At 43.7% G+C, this 22,295-nt stretch overlaps 1 protein-coding gene across 2 annotated transcripts in view; it reads left to right on the top strand.

Moving 5' to 3' along the window:
- The window catches only part of CDK6 (cyclin dependent kinase 6), a 241,548-nt gene that overhangs the window by 71,985 nt on the left and 147,268 nt on the right, over positions 1-22,295 (top strand). For both annotated transcript variants that reach the window (XM_073629614.1, XM_073629615.1), the window contains exon 3: positions 20,110-20,245. In XM_073629614.1, coding sequence (XP_073485715.1) covers positions 20,110-20,245 — 136 coding nt within the window. The remainder of the gene's footprint in view (positions 1-20,109; positions 20,246-22,295) is intronic.

Below are 22,295 nucleotides of genomic sequence, written 5' to 3' on the forward strand. Positions count from 1 at the left end.
TGTCTGTTATGAGACCCGAAAAACTGCAGATTCTGTGGGCGGGTCTGTTGTCTGGAGCTCGGTGGGTGGAGTCGTGATGTCAGTAGACTCCCCGCCCACCTCTACACTCCCCTTGTCAATATGCATTTTCTCCTGTGTATTTCTTACACTGAACTTCTGCTATGATCTCTAACATCCAGTGAAAAGACAGGAAAGTAACCACATGACTTCAGCATGCCAAATCATGGTGAGGTGTGGAACAGCCAATCCTTGCAGAGCTGCTGAAGAAAGGAGTGGGGGTGGGAATTAAAAGATAATGCATGTCTTAGGCTAGTGCACGAGATATGTAAATCACCTGTCACTCACAGCAAGGGGGAGGATTTGACAACGTTTTTCTCTGTTTGTCAAGATTTATCTCACTGATCAATAAAAGGGGATTGCTCAGAGCTGGATTAACTCTTTGTGGCAAGACTGGACTCAAATGATAGGAAATCTTATACTCTACATTATGACATAAAAAAAAAAAAAATTCGGGTTTACATCCACTTTAACTTCTGCCTCTGCCTTCTCCCTTTTATATGATTCAGTATAAATAGCATGAAGGAAGTACTAACTCACTGCGGGCACTGTCCTCTTCTCTTTTTTACTTAAATCCAACCCCTTAAGGCTAAAATCTACAAAATGATCTGAGATTGTATCACCCCAAGTCATATTCAAGGGAAAAGCATACTTCACAAATTCTTTAGCAAGAGGCTCCCACTCATTGTCTCTGGCCCAGATAGGTAAGCTGGACACTTTCTTCTGGCCACCAGAACCCTCTGCAGCCTTGCTTTTCCTAAACAACAACAACAGCATTTTACCTAGCACAAGCTACACACCACAGAAAAACAGGTCTGCTTCCAGATTGTTTTGCTTGCGTCTATCTAGCAAGGTTACTTTGTGGTATAAGCAAGGAAGCTGAGACCTCTGCAGTGTGTAAATGTGCTTTTATTATACAAAGATGCTGTACATACAAAACTATTACAATATTAGGAATACAATACAAGACTGACAGATCTATGACAAGCAAAATACCTAGAAAATAAACAGCCTATGGTCTGTAACAGTAGAAATACACTTAAAAGTTACTTAGCTCCAGTTACTGTGTTCATGATCTCCTTTGCTGCAGGCACCTTCTTGTTCGCCGATTACAGATTTGAGTGTCCTTCGGGGTTAATCCATGTTGAGTGGCTTTCACTATTAGTCACTACTGCTCCTTTTATTTGTCCCAGTTTGTTGAGAATGGTTACAAACTTGTTTTCCATAACAACCGACTAACAGTCATGATTTCAATTTGAGAGACCCTCTCTTACCTGTTTACTGTAGCTATAGAGACAATAGCCTATTCAAACTGTCAATTGAATACAACAATGGTATCTACGTTCCCATTGTATCCAACAGCATTTGTTTGAGAAGTTCTGTGTCTGAATGCTGTTCCAGTCTTATAATAATATATCATATTTTATATCAAACGCAACACAGAAGGCTGTCCACAAGGTTTAGAAGTTTGTCTATGGGAATGTTTGACCATTCTTCCAGAAGCGCATTTGTGAAGTCAGGCACTCATTTTGGACGGGAAGGCCTGGCTCGCAGTCTCTGCTCTAGATCCTCCTAAAGGTGTTATGTCGGGTTGAAGTCAGGACTCTGTGCAGGCCAGTCAAGTTCCTCCACCCCAAACTCGCTCATCCATGTCTTTATGGACCTTTCTTTGTGCAGTTGTGGAGAAGTTTAAAGCAGGGTTAGGTTATAAGAAAAATATCCCAAGCTTTGAACATCTCAAGGAGCACTGTTCAATCCATCATCCGAAAATGGAAAGAGTATGGCACAACTGCAAAACCTACCAAGACATGGCCGTCCACCTAAACTGAACAGGCATTAATCAGAGAACACTGGAGGAGCTGCATAGATCCACAGCTCAGGTGGGAGAATCTGTCCACAGGACAGCTATTAGTGGTGCACTCCACAAATCTGGCCTTTATGGAAGAGTCAAGAAAGTAACCCTCTTGCGCTCAGGTGTAAAGCTCAAGGGAAGGAAGTGTGACTAATCCTTATCGTCAAAGCACAGTCTTGCTGCCCTCTCAGGATCATGGGTATCCAAATATATTGTTTTCATCGTTGTTCCTTTTGGAAGAGTGGCAAGAAGAAAGCCATTGTTGAAAGAAAACCGTAAGAAGTCCCGTTTTCAGTTTGCGAGAAGCCATGTGGGGGACACAGCAAACATATGGAAGAAGATGCTCTGGTCAGATGAGACCAAAATTGAACTTTTTGGCCTAAAATCAAAACGCTATGTGTGGCGGAAAACTAACACTGCACATCGCCCTGAACACATCATCCTCACCGTGAAACATAGTGGTGGCAGCATCATGTTGTGGGGATGCTTTTCTTCTGCAGGGACGGGGAAGCTGGTCAGAGTTAATGGGAAGATGGATGGAGCCAAATACAGGACAATCTTAGAAGAAAACCTGCTAGAGTCTGCAAAAGATTTGAGACTGGGGCAGAGGTTCACCTTCCAGGAGGACAATGATCCTAAACCTACAGCCAGAGCTACAATGGAATGGTTTAGATCAAAGCATATTCATGTGTTAGAATGGCCTATGTCCTTCTTGTTAAAAAAAAAGAATGGCCCATGTCCAGACCTAAATCCAATTGAGAATTTGTGGCAAGACTTGAAAATTGCTGTTCACAGACACGCTCCATCCAATCTGACAGAGCTTGAGCTATTTTGCAAAGAAAAATGGTCAAAAATGTCACTCTCTAGATGTGCAAAGCTGGTAGAGACATACTATACCCAAAAAGACTTGCAGCTGTAATTGCAGCGAAAGGGGATTCTACAAAGTATTGACTCAGCGGGGCTGAATACAAATGCACGCCACACTTTTCACATATTTATTTGTAAAAAAAATGTTGAAAACCATTTATCGTTTTCCTTCCACTTCACAATTATGTGCCACTTTGTGTTGGTCTATCACATAAAATCCTAATAATATACATTTCCGTTTTTGATTGTAACATGACAAAAAAGTATAAAGACTTTTTCAAGGCACTGTATATGTCATGCTGTACATTCCCTATTCCGCTACACCTCATTGTCTATGTCATGCTGTACATTCCCTATTCCCCTACACCTCATTCCATGTGCCATGCTGTACGTTCCCTATTCCCCTACACCTCATTCTATATACCATGCTGTACGTTCCCTATTCCCCTACACCTCATTCTATATGCCATGCTGTACGTTCCCTATTCCCCTAATCCTCATTCTATATACCATGCTGTACGTTCCCTATTTCCCTACACCTCATTCTATATGCCATGCTGTACGTTCCCTATTCCCCTACACCTCATTCTATATGCCATGCTGTACGTTCCCTATTCCCCTACACCTCATTCTATATGCCATGCTGTACGTTCCCTATTCCCCTACACCTCATTCTATATACCATGCTGTACGTTCCCTATTTCCCTACACCTCATTCTATATGCCATGCTGTACGTTCCCTATTCCCCTACACCTCATTCTATATACCATGCTGTACGTTCCCTATTTCCCTACACCTCATTCTATATGCCATGCTGTACGTTCCCTATTCCTCTACACCTCATTCTATATGCCATGCTGTACGTTCCCTATTCCCCTACACCTCATTCTATATGCCATGCTGTACGTTCCCTATTCCCCTACACCTCATTCTATATGCCATGCTGTACGTTCCCTATTCCCCTACACCTCATACTATATGCCATGCTGTACGTTCCCTATTCCCCTACACCTCATTCTATATGCCATGCTGTACGTTCCCAATTCCCCTACACCTCATTCTATATGCCATGCTGTACGTTCCCTATTCCCCTACACCTCATTCTATATGCCATGCTGTACGTTCCCTATTCCCCTACACCTCATTCTATATGCCATGCTGTACGTTCCCTATTCCCCTACACCTCATTCTATATGCCATGCTGTACGTTCCCTATTCCCCTACACCTCATTCTATATGCCATGCTGTACGTTCCCAATTCCCTTACACCTCATTCTATATGCCATGCTGTATGTTCCCAATTCCCCTACACCTCATTCTATATGCCATGCTGTACGTTCCCTATTCCCCTACACCTCATTCTATATGCCATGCTGTACGTTCCCTATTCCCCTACACCTCATTCTATATGCCATGCTGTATGTTCCCAATTCCCCTACACCTCAATCTATATGCCATGCTGTACGTTCCCTATTCCCCTACACCTCATTCTATATGCCATGCTGTACGTTCCCTATTCCCCTACACCTCATTCTATATGCCATGCTGTACGTTCCCTATTCCCCTACACCTCATTCTATATGCCATGCTGTATGTTCCCAATTCCCCTACACCTCAATCTATATGCCATGCTGTACGTTCCCTATTCCCCTACACCTCATTCTATATGCCATGCTGTACGTTCCCAATTCCCCTACACCTCATTCTATATGCCATGCTGTACGTTCCCTATTCCCCTACACCTCATCCTATATGCCATGCTGTACGTTCCCTATTCCCCTACACCTCATTCTATATGCCATGCTGTATGTTCCGTATTCCTCTACACCTCGTTCTTTATGCCATGCTGTACATTCCCTATTCCGCTACACTTCATGCTACCCTGTTTCCCCAAAAATAAGACCTAGCGTGATTGTCGGTGATGGCTGCAATATAAGCCCTACCCCTCAAATAAGCCCTAGTTAAAGTCCTTGTAGGTCTTATTTTCAGGGTAGGGCTTATTTTCGGGGAAACAGGGTAGGGCTTATTTGTGGGGTAGGGCTTATATTGCAGCCATCACTGACAATCACGCTAAGTCTTATTTTGGGGGAAACAGGGTATATGCCATGCTATATGTTCCGTATTCCCCTACACCTCATTCTATATGCCATGCTGCATGTTCCCTATTCCATTGCACATCATTCTATACGCTATGCTGTCCCTGACTCACATCGCCTCATTTCTTATACCACACTGTCCATTCAATATTCTGTACCCCCTCATTCTATACACCTTGTTATACATGTTATACTCCACACAACCTCATTCTGTACACGTTCTTTATTCTGCACCTTACAGGCCCAGCAGCTCTAGTCTATATTTGTGTCTGCATGTGCCAGAACTGGGGCATCAGATATTTGGAAAGGGGCACAATTTCAGTGCTTGCCATGGGCACTATTTACCATAGATATGCCCCTGGGTGTGCAGCATCCCACCAATAAAGTCCCCAGCAAATCAGCATAATAAACAGTCAGGGTCTAACTTTCCTGACATTAGTTTGGTCTGACTCGTTAAATGGAAATTTCCTTGATAAAGCTCACAAGAGAATACAACAAAGCTTCGTTTTCCGTGGCGGAGATGTCTGATCCTTGGAACAGACAACATCTCGATTACCTGTTTGCTTGCGGTACTGAAGCTTAACGCCGGTTACATGCATTCTCACATTGGTAAACGTCCTTTGATCTGGCAGCTCAGCTCTGACGTAGTCTGCAGTGACGGGTGAAATGAATGGTTTCTTCACCTCCGTGTGCCTTTCCATACAGGCAAGGCGTGCGGTTCAAACACTACTGCTAATGAGTCTAATGCACCAAGTTCACATAGGGCTTTTTATTCCTTCATAGGTTTGCTATGGTCATTTATATGGCATAACAGTCCAATAATCTTGTGCAAGGGCTAAAACTAAACAGACCTTGCTGGCATTTGGGCCTGGAAGACTTGGCTTGGAAAGTTTTTTGAATTTGAAATTGCATTTTGTATTTAATATTAAAATGCAAGGGCTGCTTCTTAGTTAGACCTCTGCCCCACCATGTACAAATAGCACATTTAAAAAAAAACACACGCATTAGGAAAGTGTATTTAATCCCAAAATCTTTTTTTCATTATACACTATATTACCAAAAGTCCTGGAACACCTGCCTTCACACGCACATGAACTTTAATGGCATCCCAGTTTTAGCCCGTAGGGTTTAATATTGAGTTGGCCCGCCCTTTGCAGCTATAACAGCTTCAACTCCTCTAGGAAGGCTGTCCACAAGGTTTAGGCGTGTGTCTATGGGAATGTTTGACCATTCTTCCAGAAGAGCATTTGTGAGGTCAGGCACTGATGTGGATATGAAGGCCTGGCTCACAGTCTCCGCTCTAATTCATCCCAAAGGTGTTCTATCAGGTTGAGGTCAGGACTCTGTTCAAGGCAGTCAAGTTTCTCCACCCCAAACTCGCTCATCCATGTCTTTATGGACCTTACTTTGTGCACTGGTGCGCAGTCATGTTGGAACAGGAAGGGGACATCCCCAAACTGTTCCCACAAAGTTGGAAGCATGAAATTGTGGGAAATGTCTTGGTATGCTGACGCCTTAAGAGTTCCCTCCACTGGAACTAAGGGGCCCAACCCCTGAAAAACAACCCCACACCATAATCCTCCCTCCACCACATGATTTGGACCAGTGCACAAATTGAGGTCCACAAAGACATGGATGAGCAAGTTTGGGGGGAGGAACATGACTGGCCTGCACAGAGTCCTGACCTCAACCCAATACAACACCTTTGGGATGAATTAGAGCGGAGACTGCGAGCCAGGCCTTCTCGTCCAACATCAGTGCCTGACCTCACAAATGTGCTTTTGGAAGAATGGTCAAGAGAGTTGGCCTTCAATATTGAACCATACGGACTACGACTGGGATGCCATTAAAGTTCATGTGTGTGTAAAGTGCGTGTGACCACACCACTGATGCGTTTCGCCCCACCTACTGGGGCTTAGTCATAGGCCTCTATGACTAACCCCTGGTAGGCGAGCTGAAACTCATCAGGGGGAGCAGTCAGTGGAGCAACGCTGGCTGATGGCAATACACACACATTTACATGGATCAGTCCAGATGAGCGGGGTCCCAACCTTCCTATTAAAGGTTCCACTGTCAGCTTATCTTTGAAAATGCCTTTTTCAGGGCTGCCATCCTGGGCCTTTTTTTCACTACTCATTGACAAGAATGCAGCCTCCTGCCTCCTGCTATGACTTACTAGTGGTCACCGAGGTTTCACCATCAACTTTAGCAAATAGCAGCAAGGCACAGGAAGGATGGGCCGAAGTACTGACTTCCCAGTTTCTCAGTGTGAACAAAAAGCGGGGAAAAAATTATTGTACTTTTGTATGTACATATAATTTCTTTTCATTTTGGATAGAGTATGGAAGGGTAGGACCTCTTTTCATGTTTGAATTACTGTCTGTAAGCTCTGCTCAAAACTAACACCAGGTGCAAAAAAGTGAGCGCAAAAAAGTGAAGCATGCAAAAAAGTGAACGGAGTGTATACATGGTCCCCCAACAAAGAGGAAGTACCCTGGCCCTGATCCCCCAGAGCGCAAGACTCCTGACAGGGACTGGGGTACTCGTGGTCTACCCAACCAAAAAAAAGGCGGACCCCTTTATTCGGGAGACCTCAAGTACTTGGTGGGGTTCTGCTGAAGGGAGACCCCATGGGAGGCTGGACATCTGACCATAAGGCCACATGCCGCCCCCCCCAAGACTTTTTTTAGGGCAGGTCCAAGGGTCTATACCATACTGGTCAGAGTGAGTTAGGTGATATTGTCACTGGCACAGAAAGTGACGGGAAACTCAAAATTATACAGTTGTCACTGAAATAGATGGGAAACCATCCAGTTGGAATACCTGTGACAACTTCCTGTTGTGTCTCCGGGACAGGACACTAAGGCCCCTTTCACACTGGGGCGGTTTGCAGGTGGTATTGCGCTAAAAATACCGCCTGCAAACCGCCCCTAAACAGCCTCCGCTGTTTGTTCAGTGTGAAAGCCCGAGTGCTTTCACACTGAAGTGGTGCGCTGGCAGGACGGTAAAAAAAGTCCTGCCAACCGCTTCTTTGGAGCGGTGTATTCACCGCTCCTAAACAGCTCCTGCCCATTGAAATCAATGGGACAGCGCGGCTATACCGCGGTAATACCGCGGCTATAGCCGCGCTGTACGAGCGGATTTAACCCTTTTTCGGCCGCCAGCGGGGGTTAAAACCGCACCGCTATCGACCAAATACAGCCGCAAAAACGACGGTAAAACAGCGCTAAAAATAGCGCTGTTTTACCGCCGACGCCCCCACCGCCCCAGTGTGAAAGGGGGCAAAGGGAAATGATCTTGATCAGCGGTCTCCAAACTGCAGCCCAGGGACCAGATGTGGCCCTTTGCTTCCCCTGATCTGGCACTTGGGGCACTATTCTACCAATTGACACCAATGATGGAGCCTCATTCCACCTACTGACACCATCAATGGGGCACTATTCCTCCCATTAGAACCAAAGATGGGGTACTGATGCTGGGACATTTTTTACTCCCACTGGCCACATTCCCACCCCCCCTAAAGCCTGAAGGACAGTACACTGGCCCTTTGCCTACAAAGTTTGGAGACCCCTGATCCCGATGAAGGGAAGGATCAGAGTTTAGGTAGGTCGACCCTCCTCTTCAGCAGAGATCATTTGACAGCATGCCTACATCTTCACACATTGCTCAGCAATGAAGGGAACCTGGAGCAACCTTTACCCCGGGAAAAGTCAATCCCATATTTCTGGCATTCTGTTACTTTTTTCCGTGCTCTTCTCAGCAAGACTACTAAAATCACTTCAGGTCAACTTTTGAGCATGCTATTGCTTTAATTTAGATATTTGGCAGCTACTGTTGTGTGATAGGCAAATAGCTGTCACTCTTGCACAATCATGCAATCTATCTAATCATGGGAAGTTCTATTTCCAAAGGAAAAAAAAAACATAATTTGGATGAGGAATTTAAGACATTCTGTGCTTCCAAATGCAAAGTCTGGATTACAGAAGGCATCGATCACAGTACAGATTCTCGTTGTCCTCAGGATTAGGGTCTGTGATGCATGCTTTATTTTCACTGAACACGTATACACCATAAAGCCCAGCTCCGGGCAAGTAAAAAATGATCACAGCCCCACTGCAAGGGTTAATTGCTTGTTTAGATCTAGGGGAACATTAAAAGGAGATTTACTTACCCGATCCTCTGCTCCTCCCCACAGCTAGATCGATCCCTGCAGCTTGTGCACCTCTGCATTGTGGGTTCTGATGTCATCAAGATCAGAGCAGGGTCTATAGCCTAGTTCTGAATGTGAGGATGCCAAGGGACAGTCCAAAGCCAGATTGCGGGGGAGAGCCATATGTTGGAGTGGAGGATCAGGTAGGTAAAATGGCTTCTCCTCTCCCATGGGCAGAAGGAGCTCTTAGCCCTTGCAGTGCGGGCACAGCCCCACTGCAAGGAATATGTTTTGTTCCTGCTTGGAGTTGGGCTTTACTGACCGCCTACCGCAGATGTGCTTTGGCAGGTCGGCTCTATTGCGAGAAACGACATACCTGTAAGTCATTTCGTGCAATAGCCACCGGGGGACACGCACGCACTGCCGGAGGCATGATCGTGCTCTGATTGGGCACAGGGGGATGCCAATCTGCTCGTCAGGCGGACCCAATATCCGCTGGCCACCCGCGATCGTTCCCGGGAGAGGCAGAATGACGATCTGCCTATGTAAACAAGGCAGATCATCGTTCTGACAGGGGAGAAGATAGAGATTGTGTGTTCCTTTTAACCCTTTAATCACCCCTGGTGTTAACCCCTTCCCTGCCAGTGTCATTAGTACAGTGACAGTGCATAATTTCTAGCGCTGATCACTGTAATAATGTCACTGGTCCCCAAAAAAGTGTCAGTTAGTGTCAGATTTGTCCGCCACAATGTCGCAGTCCCGCTAAAAATCACTGTTTGCTGCCATTACTAGTAAAAAAATAAATAAATAAAAATGGCATAAAAATATCCCATAGTTTGTAGACTCGTTAACTTTTGCGCGAACCAATCAATATACGCTTATTGGGATTTTATTTACCAAAAACATGTATCTGAATATATATTAGCCTAAATTGATGAAGAATTTTTTATTTTTTTTTATTGGATATGTTGTTGTTTTTTTCAAAAATTGTCTGTTTTTTGTTTATAGCGCAAAAAATAAAAACCACAGAGGTGATCAAATACCACCAAAAGAAAGTTCTATTTGTGGGGAAAAAAGGACATCAATTTTATTTAGGTACAATGTCGCATGACCGCGCAGTCGTCAGTTAAAGTAACGCAGTGCCGTGTCGCAAAAAAATGTCCTGGTCATTAAGGGGGTAAAACCCTCTGGGGCTGAAGTGGTTAAAGCCCAACTATTTTGGGCTTGGAGTTCACCAGAGCTTCACAGGTTGCCACTGGAGTCCTCTTCCACTCCTCCATGATGACATCACGGAGCTGGTGGATGTTAGAGACCTTACACTCCTCCACCTTCCTTTTGAGAATTCTCCACAGATGCTCAATAGGGTTTAGGTCTGGAGACATGCTTGGCCAGTCCATCACCTTTACCCTCAGCTTCTTTAGCAAGGCAGCGGTTGTCTTGGAGGTGTGTTTGGGGTCATTATCATGTTGGAATACTGCCCTGTGGCCCAGTCTCTGAAGGGAGGGGATCATGCTCTGCTTCAGTATGTCACAATACATGTTGGCATTCATGGTTTCCTCAATGAACTGTAGCTCCCCAGTGCCGGCAGCACTCATGCAGCCCCAGACCATGACACTCCCAACACCATGCTTGACTGTAGGCAAGACACACTTGTCTTTGTACTCCTCACCTGGTTGCCACCACACGCGCTTGACACCATCGGAACCAAATACATTTATCTTGGTCTCATCAGACCACAGGACATGGTTCCAGTAATCCATGTCCTTAGTCTTCTTGTCTTCAGCAAACTGTTTGCGGGCTTTCTTGTGCATCATCTTTATAAGAGGCTTCCTTCTGGGACGATAGCCAAGCAGACCAATTTGATGCAGCGTGCGGAGTATGATCTGAGCACTGACAGGCTGACCCCCCCATCCCTTCAACCTCTGCAGCAATGCTGGCAGCACTCATACATCTATTTCCCAAAGACAACCTCTGGATATCATGCTGAGCACGTGCACTCAACTTCTTTGGTCCACCATGGCGAGGCCTGTTCTGAGTGGAACCTGTCCTGTTAAACCGCTATATGGTCTTGGGCATCATGCTGCAGCTCAGTTTCAGGGTCTTGGCAATCTTCTTATAGCAACAATTATTTTTTTCAGATCCTCAGAGATTTCTTTGCATAAGGTGCCATGTTGAACTTCCAGTGACCAGTATGAGAGAGTGAGAGCGATAACACCAAATTTAACACACCTGCTCCCCATTCACACCTGAAACCTTGTAACACTAATGAGTCACATGACATTGGGGAGGGAAAATGGCTAATTGGGCCCAATTTGGACATTTTCACGTAGGGGTGTATTTACTTTTGTTGCCGGCGGTTTAGACATTAAAGAGGAAGTAAAGCCTCTGCAAAAAAAAAAAAAAATACACCCTGCAAGACAAAGGCATAATGAGCTAGTATGCATAGCATACTAGCTTATTATGAATTACTTACCTGAGATCGAAGCCCCCGCATTGGCCCTTGTTCGCCTCCTCCGATGGCGCCATCTATCCCAGAGTGACTTCCGGGTATCGCGGCTCCGGCGCTGTGACTGGCCGGAGCCGCGATGACGTCACTCCAGCGCATGCGCGCTAGTGCCCCCACTAACGGCATAATTGCAGTTAGAAACGGCACGCTCAGTGCGCCTGCGCCCGATATCTACGCCTTTTAGGTTTGGGAGATATTTCTTGCACCTATAGGTAAGCCTTAATCTAGGCTTACCTGTAGGTTAAAGTGGTTGTAATGGGTTTACAACCACTTTAATGGCTGTGTGTTGAGTTATTTTGAGGGGAGAGCAAATTTACACTGTTATACAAGCTGTACACTCACTACTTTACATTGTAGAAAAGTGTCATTTCTTCAGTGTTGTCACATGAAAAGATATAATAAAATATTTACAAAAATGTGAGGGGTGTACTCACTTTTGTGAGATACTGTGTATGTACAGGCAGCATCAGGGGTTCAAAAGTCCAAATCCTCAGCAAGTGGCTGAAGATTGAGATTTCACCCCCCCATCCTGGCACCCTAAAGCTCGGTTCACACTGCCGTGACTTGGGATCTGATTTGTGAGACCCCAAGTCACATGACATGTGAAATCCCATGTTAGTCAATGGGAGCGTTCTTAATTAGAACTACTCAAGTAGCTCCGACTTTAGAAATGGTTCCTGTACTATTTCAAGGTGACTTCTATCCGACTTGTGCCCATAGACGCCTCCAAGTCAGATCCTCATCTATATTGATGTGATTTGGATCCGACATTACAGGAAGATTACCCAGGCAGTGCACAAGACAAAGTCGCATCAAAGTAGTACCCAAGTTGCCAGCAAAGTCGCCTGGCTAAGTCGCATCGTAAGTCGTGCGACTTTCAGGTCGCAGTAGTGTGAACCGAGCCTAATGCCCCGTACACACGGTCGGATTTTCCGACAGAAAATGTGTGATAGGACCTTGTTGTCGGAAATTCCGACCGTGTGTAGGCTCCATCACACATTTTCCATCGGAATTTCCGACACACAAAGTTTGAGAGCAGGATATAAAATTTTCCGACAACAAAATCCGTTGTCGGAAATCCCGATCGTGTGTACACAAATCCAACGCACAAAGTGCCACGCATGCTCAGAATAAATAAAGAGATGAAAGCTATTGGCTACTGCCCCGTTTATAGTCGCGACGTACGTGTTTTACGTCACCGCGTTCAGAACGATCGGATTTTCCTACAACTTTGTGCGACCGTGTGTATGCAAGACAAGTTTGAGCCAACATCCGTCGGAAAAATCCATGGTGTGTCGGAATGTCGGAATGTCCGATCAATGTCCGATCGTGTGTACGGGGCATTAGGTAGCTGCCCAAGAAGCCTTATGCTGGCGCCGGCCCTGGACGGGCATTGTTGTCCTTTCATGTCCTGGTGAACTGCTATGATCACATCCCTGAGCATACACATGAAAATGAGCATCTGCTACACCTGGTTCCTGATACTCTTGTATTTAGGCAATATTTGAATATTTCGGAGTTCAGCTTTAAACCTCTTTATTCTGCCCCAATGCGGCCTCTTTCATAGGTTTGATGGTTGGCTCTGCCAGCATGTGAGATGCCTGGCAAGAAAGGTGTTTTTGAGAATTACAGTAAATGTAAGTCAACACAAAGAAATCATACAGACGGAATATTTTCCAGTGCTTAGATTTCAGGCTTCAGAGCGGCCTAGGTGCGGGTTATTTACATGTGTTAGGTAAAGGCCGTCCTTCCCCCTCCATTCACATAAATACATTTTTTTTTTGCAAGTTGCTGACCTACAACCAAATGCATGCAGACACTTTGTATTCAGAGAGTTTTTTCCTTCTGCAAGATCCGCCATTTTTTCTTTTCTTTTTAACCTCCCTGGCGGTATGATTATTTCGGATTTTAGGTGCTGAGAGCGATACAATTATTTTGCATGGAAATTTGGCGTTTTATATTGTAGGCCTGTAATTCTTAGCAATAACACACTTATATCTGTCCACCAAGAGTCTAGTAGATATCCCGGGTATGATGAAGTTTGAAACACAAAAACAAAAATTATAATATAATAAATAAATATAAATAATTTAAAAAAATAATAATATAATAATAATAAAATTAATTTCCCCACGATTCACTATCGCTCAATTCTGCAAGTGTTCTAATTTATTATCGCTGTTTTCTAGCTGGTCTAAAGCTACTTTTGACGTAAAGGGACACTTTTTGGTTGTTATGGACAATCTCCAGTTTCCAGGCTGAAAGAACAGTATATATAATATAAAACTGCATGCAGGGCATTGGACAAAGCACTGGGGACAAAAGGGATGTGAAATAATTTAATACAGTACTGTAATCTGTAAGATTACAGTACTGTATGTGTTCTGATTTTTACTTTTTTTTTTCAATTTGCCGCCAGGCTCCGCCCCGTGCGTCGCGTCGCTCGCAGGAAACGGAGCCCGGCACAGAGAGGCTTCGGAGGAGACAGAGCCCGCAGACACAGCGGGGGACATCGCAGGATCCTGGGGACAAGGTGAGTAACACCGCACCAGGATCCTACAATGCAATCCCGAGTGTGGCTTGGGGCTACCGCTAATGGTGCTGAAATTTAACCCCGAGTCACACTCGGGAATACCGTCAGGGAGGCTACGGCATGGATGGATATTAGAGCTCATGAAAATTCGTTATTTCCAATTGTGATGTCACTACAAATTTTTCTCAAGTCTCACAGCCTCATCGAAGGCCTCAGAACACGTTGGGATGTGTCCTGTGGATTTTGGAAGCAGTTAATGTGATTTTAAAGGCAGAAGTTTTTTTATCTTAATGCATTCTATGCATTAACCACTTCAGCCCCGGAAGATTTGGCTGCTGAATGACCAGACCATTTTTTGCGATTCAGCACTGCGTCGTTTTAATTGACAATTGCGCGGTTGTGGGACGTTGCACCCAAACAAAATTGACGTCCTTTTTTTCCCACAAATAGAGCTTTTGGTGGTATTTGATCACCTCTGCGGTTTTTATTTTTTGCGCTTTAAACAAAAAAAGAACGACAATTTTGAAAAAAAAAAACACAATATTTTGTACGTTTGCTATAATAAATATCCACATTTTTTTTTTAAAAAAATGAAAATTTTTTCTCAGTTTAGGCCGATATGTATTCTTCTACATAATTTTGTATAGTTATAGTGTATACAAAATAGGGGATAGATTTTTATAGCATTTTTATTATTTTTTTTTTTTTACTAGTAATGGCGGCGATCTGCGATTTTTATCGGGACTGCAACATAATGGCGACATTATGGCGGACACATTGGATACTTTTGACACATGTTTGGGACCATTGCCATTTATACAGCGATCAGTGCTATAAAAATTCACTGATTACTGTAAAAATGTCACTGGCAGGGAAGGGGCTAACACTAGGGGGCGATCAAGGGGTTAACTGTGTTCCCTAGTGTGTGTTTCTAACTGAAGGGGGAGGGGACTGACTAGAAGAAGTGACGGATCATGGTTCCTAGCTAATAGGAACACACAATCTGTCACTTCTCTCAGAACAGAACAGGGAAGTGTGTGTTTACACACACTCTTCCCTGTTCTGCCTCTCATACTCGCAATCACTCGTGGCCGGCGGTCATCGCGACCATCGGCCACGGGCATCGGCACCCCCGCTGCTATGCCGATCCCACAAGCCGACGTATAGCTACGACGGTTCGCGGGATCGTGCCGACCTGCCGCAGTAAAATGATGGCGGCTGGTCGGCAAGCGGTTAAGATAAAAAACCTTCTGTGTGCAGAAGCCCCCCTAATTCTTACCTGAGCCCCATCTCGATCCAGCGATGTTGCACGAGACCCTTGGCTGTCCGGGACTCTCCCTCCTGATTGCCTGAGACACAGCAGTGGGAGCCAATGGCGCCAGTCAAAGTCAGTGAGTCAATGAGGAATGAGAGAAGGCGGGACAGAGCAGCGGCTCAGGTGCCCTACATACATTCTGTATGGCTGAATTTGCATCGCACAGACATCGCATTTGATCCGCACAGCAGAATATACTCTGAAGGTTTTTCCGATGGAGTTCCGATGGAATTCTGCTCAAGCTGTCTTGCATACACACGGTCACATCAAATTCCGACCGTCCAGAACGCGGTGACGTACAACACGTACGACGGGACTAGAAAATGGAAGTTCAATGGCCAGTAGCCAATAGCTTCCGTCTCGTACTTCCTTCAGGGCATGGGTCGTTTTTGGTGCGTCGGAACAGCATACAGACGAACGTTTTTTCGAATAATAATCCGGATGATTTTCGGAATTATCTCCGGATGACGGACCCCTGCTTTCACCAACTCTTGGCATTGTTGTCCCTATATTAGGAAGCAGGACACATGCATGAGGCTTTTATTTTTTTTTTTGGTTGAATAATAATGATTTGATTTGTGTTTTACTTCAAATTACAGTTTGGGAGTAGGCAGTTACATTTTAAAAAATACAATGTAAAATTAACAAGGGACACCAACAACTACGGGATAATGGTGTTGTGGTAACTTGCCCAAAGAAAAAAAAAAAAAAACAAGCATAATAATATTATTCTTGATATCACTAGAAAAAAAAGCCTTTGAAAATATGTTTGGCAGAACTCCATCAGTATCACCAGCAAATCAGCTTCATTATTATCCCATTAAAGAATAAGAGAATTGTGCGCTGCATTTTGAGATTTCATAATGTGATTTCTCCATTACGAACGCTAGTTTACAAGACCCAAAAAATAATAAAAGAGTATGGGACTTTAAATGAGGCAGGCTCAAGCACAACGCAAGAGTAAGAATTTATTATACATGAATGTCAAATTGCATAACGTTGTATATGACAAATAATTGCTCAATGCATATGCAGACATCTTGGAAAATACATAACATACATATAAACAGAATGTAAAACATGATTACCATAACAGGGGAACAATTGTACATATTTCATAGGTATGATGAAATAGAACTAGTAATATACAGTAAATTCATAAAAATATTATTGTTAAAATATTGATGGAAGTGTGAGGGGTTACATCCTCAAAAGCTCGATGCATTTCGTCTGTAAACCGACTCATCAGGAGCGGATGCTGAATGTTTGTAAGTAATAAAAGGTGTACTAAATCAAAGGCCCATGATATGCAAAATGTTATATGGAAAGAGGTTTATATAGAAAAAAAAGAGATGGTCAAGTCCACAAACTTACATCCCATTGGAATGCTAAACTCGAATAATTCTGGTATGCAGGAGTCACCACATCAAGCCTCCCCGGGAGCTGAGGTGCAAAGGTCCGCCCGGAACAACAGGCCCACACTGAAAGGCCCCCAGCCAGTGAACAAATATAGTATATTGAGTAATGTGCCAATGATGGCAAGTAAAATCTGTAAGATAAATGAAAAGTATTGTATGCGATAAACCCGGCAGCACTGTCAGGCGCAGAGGAGATTAGAATACACGGAGGAAAGAAAGTGAAAAAGAGTGACGTTGAAGTGCAAAATATGGCGTAGGTAATATTACACCTACTAGATAATGTGCAAAAAAGATTACATGTAGAGTGAAAACGAGAAAATGTGAAAAAATATGCATAAACCAGGAAAAGAGTGAACAAGTAGCATTAAGAGAATCATGAAAAGAGATACATGATGATCATAGAAAATCAATATAAGTATAGTTTACAAGACCGCTTACGGCTCCGAGCATGCATGTTTGTACTTTGAACTTTTGTCCGACGGACTTGTGTACACACGCTCGGAAAATCCGACAACAGACATTTGTCCGTGGAAAATGTATAAATCTGCCATCCAACATTTGTCCGCGGAAAGTTGGCCAACAATTGTCTGATGGAGTGTACAAACGGTCGGATTTTCCGCCAACAGCCTGTCTTCACACAATTCCCATCGGAAATTCCAACCGTGTGTACGAGGCTTATGTGTCCGATTGTCCGCCGCAAAGTCTCTGATCGCCGCCATTACTAGTATAAAAAATAAAATTTAAAAAATCCATAAATATATCCCATAGTTTGTAGACGCATAACATTTGCATAAACCAATCAATATACGCTTATTGTGATTTTTTTCTTACCAAAAACATGTAGCAGGATACAGATTAAAGTGCCAAAAAACAATGCAGCGCTAAGGATAACCAATGTACAAAAAAAATATGTGAACGAAATGTCAGAGAGACTCATGAAGCCAATAAATTCTAGGAATAAATATAGGTACAACACAATATATCATGAAACAGTGCCAAATATAAGTATTGTGATCACCAAAAAAAATTAAATGAATTCAAATAAATAACATAATAATCAGATGATGAAAATCATAATAAAAAGAAAAAAAAGAGTTCATAAAAGTCCCATCACACTTAGTGCAAATCAAAAAATATTTCATAAATATAATGAAGAAAACGATCCAGAATCCATGATGAATAGAGAATCCAATCTCCCAAGAAATAAATGCACCCAGGTGAGTAATGAGGCTCCTTACCAAATCAAAAGACCACACCAGTGGTCTGACCAAGCATGTGGGATGTTAAGGTTTCCCATCAACCTATAGCGGCATCTGGTTTTGCGGCTAAATCTCAGCAGGGAAGCAAAGATCATGGATCATCTGCAGGAAAGGGGCAGAGGAGAATACAGATTAGCCTAAACTTTAAAGAAATTTGACTTTTTTATTGGATATGTTTTATAGCAGAAAGTAAAAATGATTATTGGTTTTTAAAAATTGTTGGTCTTTTTTGTTTATAGCGCAAAAGATAAAAAAACACAGTGGTGGTCGAATACCACAAAAAAAAAAAAAAAAGCTCTATTTTTATTTGTGTGAAAAAAAAATGATGTAAATTTTATTTGGGTACAGCGTCACACGACCACGCAATTGTCAGTTAAAAATAACGCAGTGCCATATCGCAAAAAATGGTCTGGTCATGAAGGGGGTAAAAAATATTATTCGTTTTTCAAAATTGTTGGTCTTTTTTTGTTTATAGCGCAAAAGATAATTTGCAGACCGGGCTTTCTAGATACAATGGCTACATACATGCTTGGGATCTGTGATGGAAAAAGCAGATGCAGTGTACTTAATTATGCAAACCCTAACAATGAACTTTTCTTATTTGTTCCCTTTTGGTCTGTTAAATATACCACTGCAAGGATTTTATAAAATCTGTTCGATAAGTGCAAAAAAATACCTGGTGACCCCGCCATAAATCTTGTGACTTCCTCTGCACTGTGCCGCACTGTTATCAGTTATGATTGCTTTCGGCTGTTTCTGTGGACTACAAAACCCTTTTTTCCTATATTATGCAAAGGTGACGGTTTGTTCTGCACCCTTGTCTAAAGCAGGAGTCACCAAACTACAGCCCACGGGCCACAATCGGCCCACTACAAGATTTTATCTGGTCTTAGATAGGATCTGTGGTGTATCCTAAATGTGCACAGATTAAGGGTTAAGATCAGCAGAGGCTGCCTATGGTCTCCACTTCTGATCTGAGGAAGACTCTAATGGGAACCCTGATGTAACTGGGGACTCTTAAGGTGACCCTGATGTAAGGGGTAACTGATGTAAGGAGGACTCTGATGTAAGGGAGACTGATGGAGATCCTGATGTAAAGGGGGACTCTGATGGGGACCCTGATGCAAGGGGGGAATCTGGTGTAAGGTGGATTGTGATCTAAGGGGGGGTGTAATGAAACGTCCCACACTCCGCTTGGCTGCTTTCGTCATATACCGCTTCCTCCAGTCTGAATATAGATATCAGATATTCCAACCGCTGACAACCAAGAACTAGGCAGTACTCATTTTGGCTGCTGAGCTGGAACATGAACTGTTTATTGACACACAGGTACACAGAGGTAACACCCGGGACAAACCCCCCCCCCCCTTGCATTTAAGGTAGGATAGACCGTCCAATCATCAGGCAGAGCTGTTGGAGGAATTCCCCCCTCCCTCCTCACAGCTAATACGCATACACATCCCATAATACCCAAGGCAGACAGACACAATAGAACCATGGAATGCAGCCACACCCCAGACGACCCAACAAAGAGTCCCCAACAGTATGAGACAATATACACTATATATATATATATATATATATATATATATATATATATATATATATATATAACATTGTGATTGTACAGTGAGTCCGATTAGTACAGATCAGACTGGGGTTCTCGGTCACCCTGTGCCCCTAATAGACACAGGGTAACTTACACATAGGAGGGGCCGGGGGAGCTGGACAAGGAGCTTCCAGTGCTCTCCAAGATAAGCTGGATTCCACAAGCCTCCCGCCCAAAGTGACTCCCATCACAGGGGGACTCTTGTGTAAGGAGGACTCTAAAGTAAGGGAGACTGACGGGGACCCTGATGTAAGGGGGAACTCTGATGGGGGACGCAAGGGGAGGCCCTGACGTATTATTAATACAATACTGTGAAAATACATTAAATGTATTATGTATTATGTTTTTGTTCTCAGGTTTTAAAAAGCCTTTTTACTACATTTCCTATAGTAAAGGATGAAGCAATGAGGAGGATAAGTAACAGTCCCTTTGTCTTTCTTCCTCAGATTGTTTGATGTGTGCACCGTATCGCGGACAGACAGAGAGACGAAGCTGACTCTGGTGTTTGAACATGTTGACCAAGATCTGACCTCTTACTTAGATAAAGTGCCTGAACCCGGAGTGCCTAATGAGACGATAAAGGTATAAATACGCTTGTCTGTATGGGTGATGTATCTTTTACTTGGTTGAAGAACGGGTTTTTACAAAGCTCATATTGCAACTATCTCAACTTTGCTCATCATATTGAAAGCCCAAATGTTTAATCTTCTGTTTCCCAGTTTCACTCATGGTTTCTAATTTAGTCTGGTTTTCAGCCACATCTAGTGTGCCGTTATTTAACAACGGTTTATTCCCCTTGGTTGTCATAATGATAAAAATCAAAATGGCAACTGTAGCCATAGAAGGGTTTTTTTTTTACTCTCTGTGTCCATTTTGAGATTTAGACCCATTGCACACGGACCGTCTGCTGCTGTGCGTCCCTCACGACATTTTAGTATGCTTGGGAAGGACAGGTACAGCATCTAGTAGTGCTGCAGGCAGCCTGTCAAAGTCAATGGCAGGCTTTGGCAGGACCGGGCGGTGCCGGCATTTAGGGGACTGTCCATTTTGTATGAAGGTCCAGAATGCAAGTATTCTGCCTGACTATTTCAGGGTTGACAAATAGAACAGATAGTCAAGGATAATCTCCCTACTTCCTGTCTGTTTTCTGGGTATTAGGTGGAATAGGAACAGAGGGGGAGTGAAGAAGGATTAGAACAACCTTTCTCAACTAGGGTTCCTCCAGAGGTTGCTAGGGGTTGCTTAAGTAATGTGCAATTCTTGCTATATATAAGTTATCACTGGCACTAATGACTTTTTTAGTTATCTGTAAAGAGGACATTCTTCCCACTGACCATCAATGTAAGGGACCTTCTTTCCACTGACCTCCAATGTAAGAAGTATTCTTCCCTCTGACCCCCAATGTAAGAAGTATTCTTCCCACTAACCACCAATGTAAGTAGGATTCTTCCCTCTGACCACCAATGCAAGGGACGTTCTTCCCACTGACCACCAATGTAAGGAGAATTCTTTCCACTGACCACCAATGTAATGGGACCCTTCTCCACTGACCACCAATGTAGGTGGGCTTTCCTCCACAGACCACCAATCTAAAGGGACTCTTCTCATCTGACCAGCAATGTAATGGAGCACTTCAACAACAACAGTGTAATTGGATGTTTTACTGATCATCAATGTAAGGAGGCACTTTTCCACTGACTGCTAATGTAAGTGTTGCAATCCTCCACAAACCACCAGTCTAAGAGGACCATTCTGCACTCACCAGAAATGTAATGGAGTACTTCACTGAACACCAGTGTAAGGGAGTACTACATGGGTCACCAGTGTAAATGCGCATCTCAATGACCATCAATGTAGGTGGGACTTTCCTCCACAGACTGCCAATCTAAAGGGACTCTTCTCATTTGACCAGCAATTTAATGGAGCACTTCAACAACACCAGTTTACTGACCACCAATGTAAGGGGGCTCTTTTCCACTGACTGCTAATGTAAGTGGGACAATCCTCCACAAACCACCAGTCTATGAGTACCATTCTGCACTGACCAGCAATGTAATGAAGCACTTCACAGAACACCAGTTTAAGGGGATACTACATTGACCACCATTGAAAGGGGTCCCCTATCCACTGATCACCAATGTAAGTGGGGCAATCCTCCACAAACCACCAGTCTAAGAGGACCATTCTGCACTCACCAGAAATGTAATGGAGTACTTCACTGAAAACAAGTGTAAGGGAGTACTACATGGGTCACCAGTGTAAATGTGCATCTCAATGACCATCAATGTAGGTGGGACTTTCCCCCACAGACTACCAATCTAAAGTGACTCTTCTCATCTGACCAGCAATGTAATGGAGAAGTTCAATGACCACCAGTGTAATTGGGCACTTCACTAACCATTGATGTAAGGAGGCACCTTTCCATTGGTCACCAATGTAAATGGGACAATCCGCCACAAACCACCAGTCTAAGAGGACCCTTTTGCACTGACCAGCAATGTAATGGAGCACTTTACTAAACACCAGTGTAAGGGGGTACTAAAGGACCACCATTGTAAATGAGCACTTCACTGACCTTCAATGTAAGGGGGCACCTTTCCACTGACCACCAATGTAAGGGGGCACACTTCCA

Source organism: Aquarana catesbeiana, linkage group LG05 (assembly GCF_042186555.1).
Source record: "Aquarana catesbeiana isolate 2022-GZ linkage group LG05, ASM4218655v1, whole genome shotgun sequence".
Classification (NCBI taxonomy): Eukaryota; Metazoa; Chordata; class Amphibia; order Anura; family Ranidae; genus Aquarana; species Aquarana catesbeiana.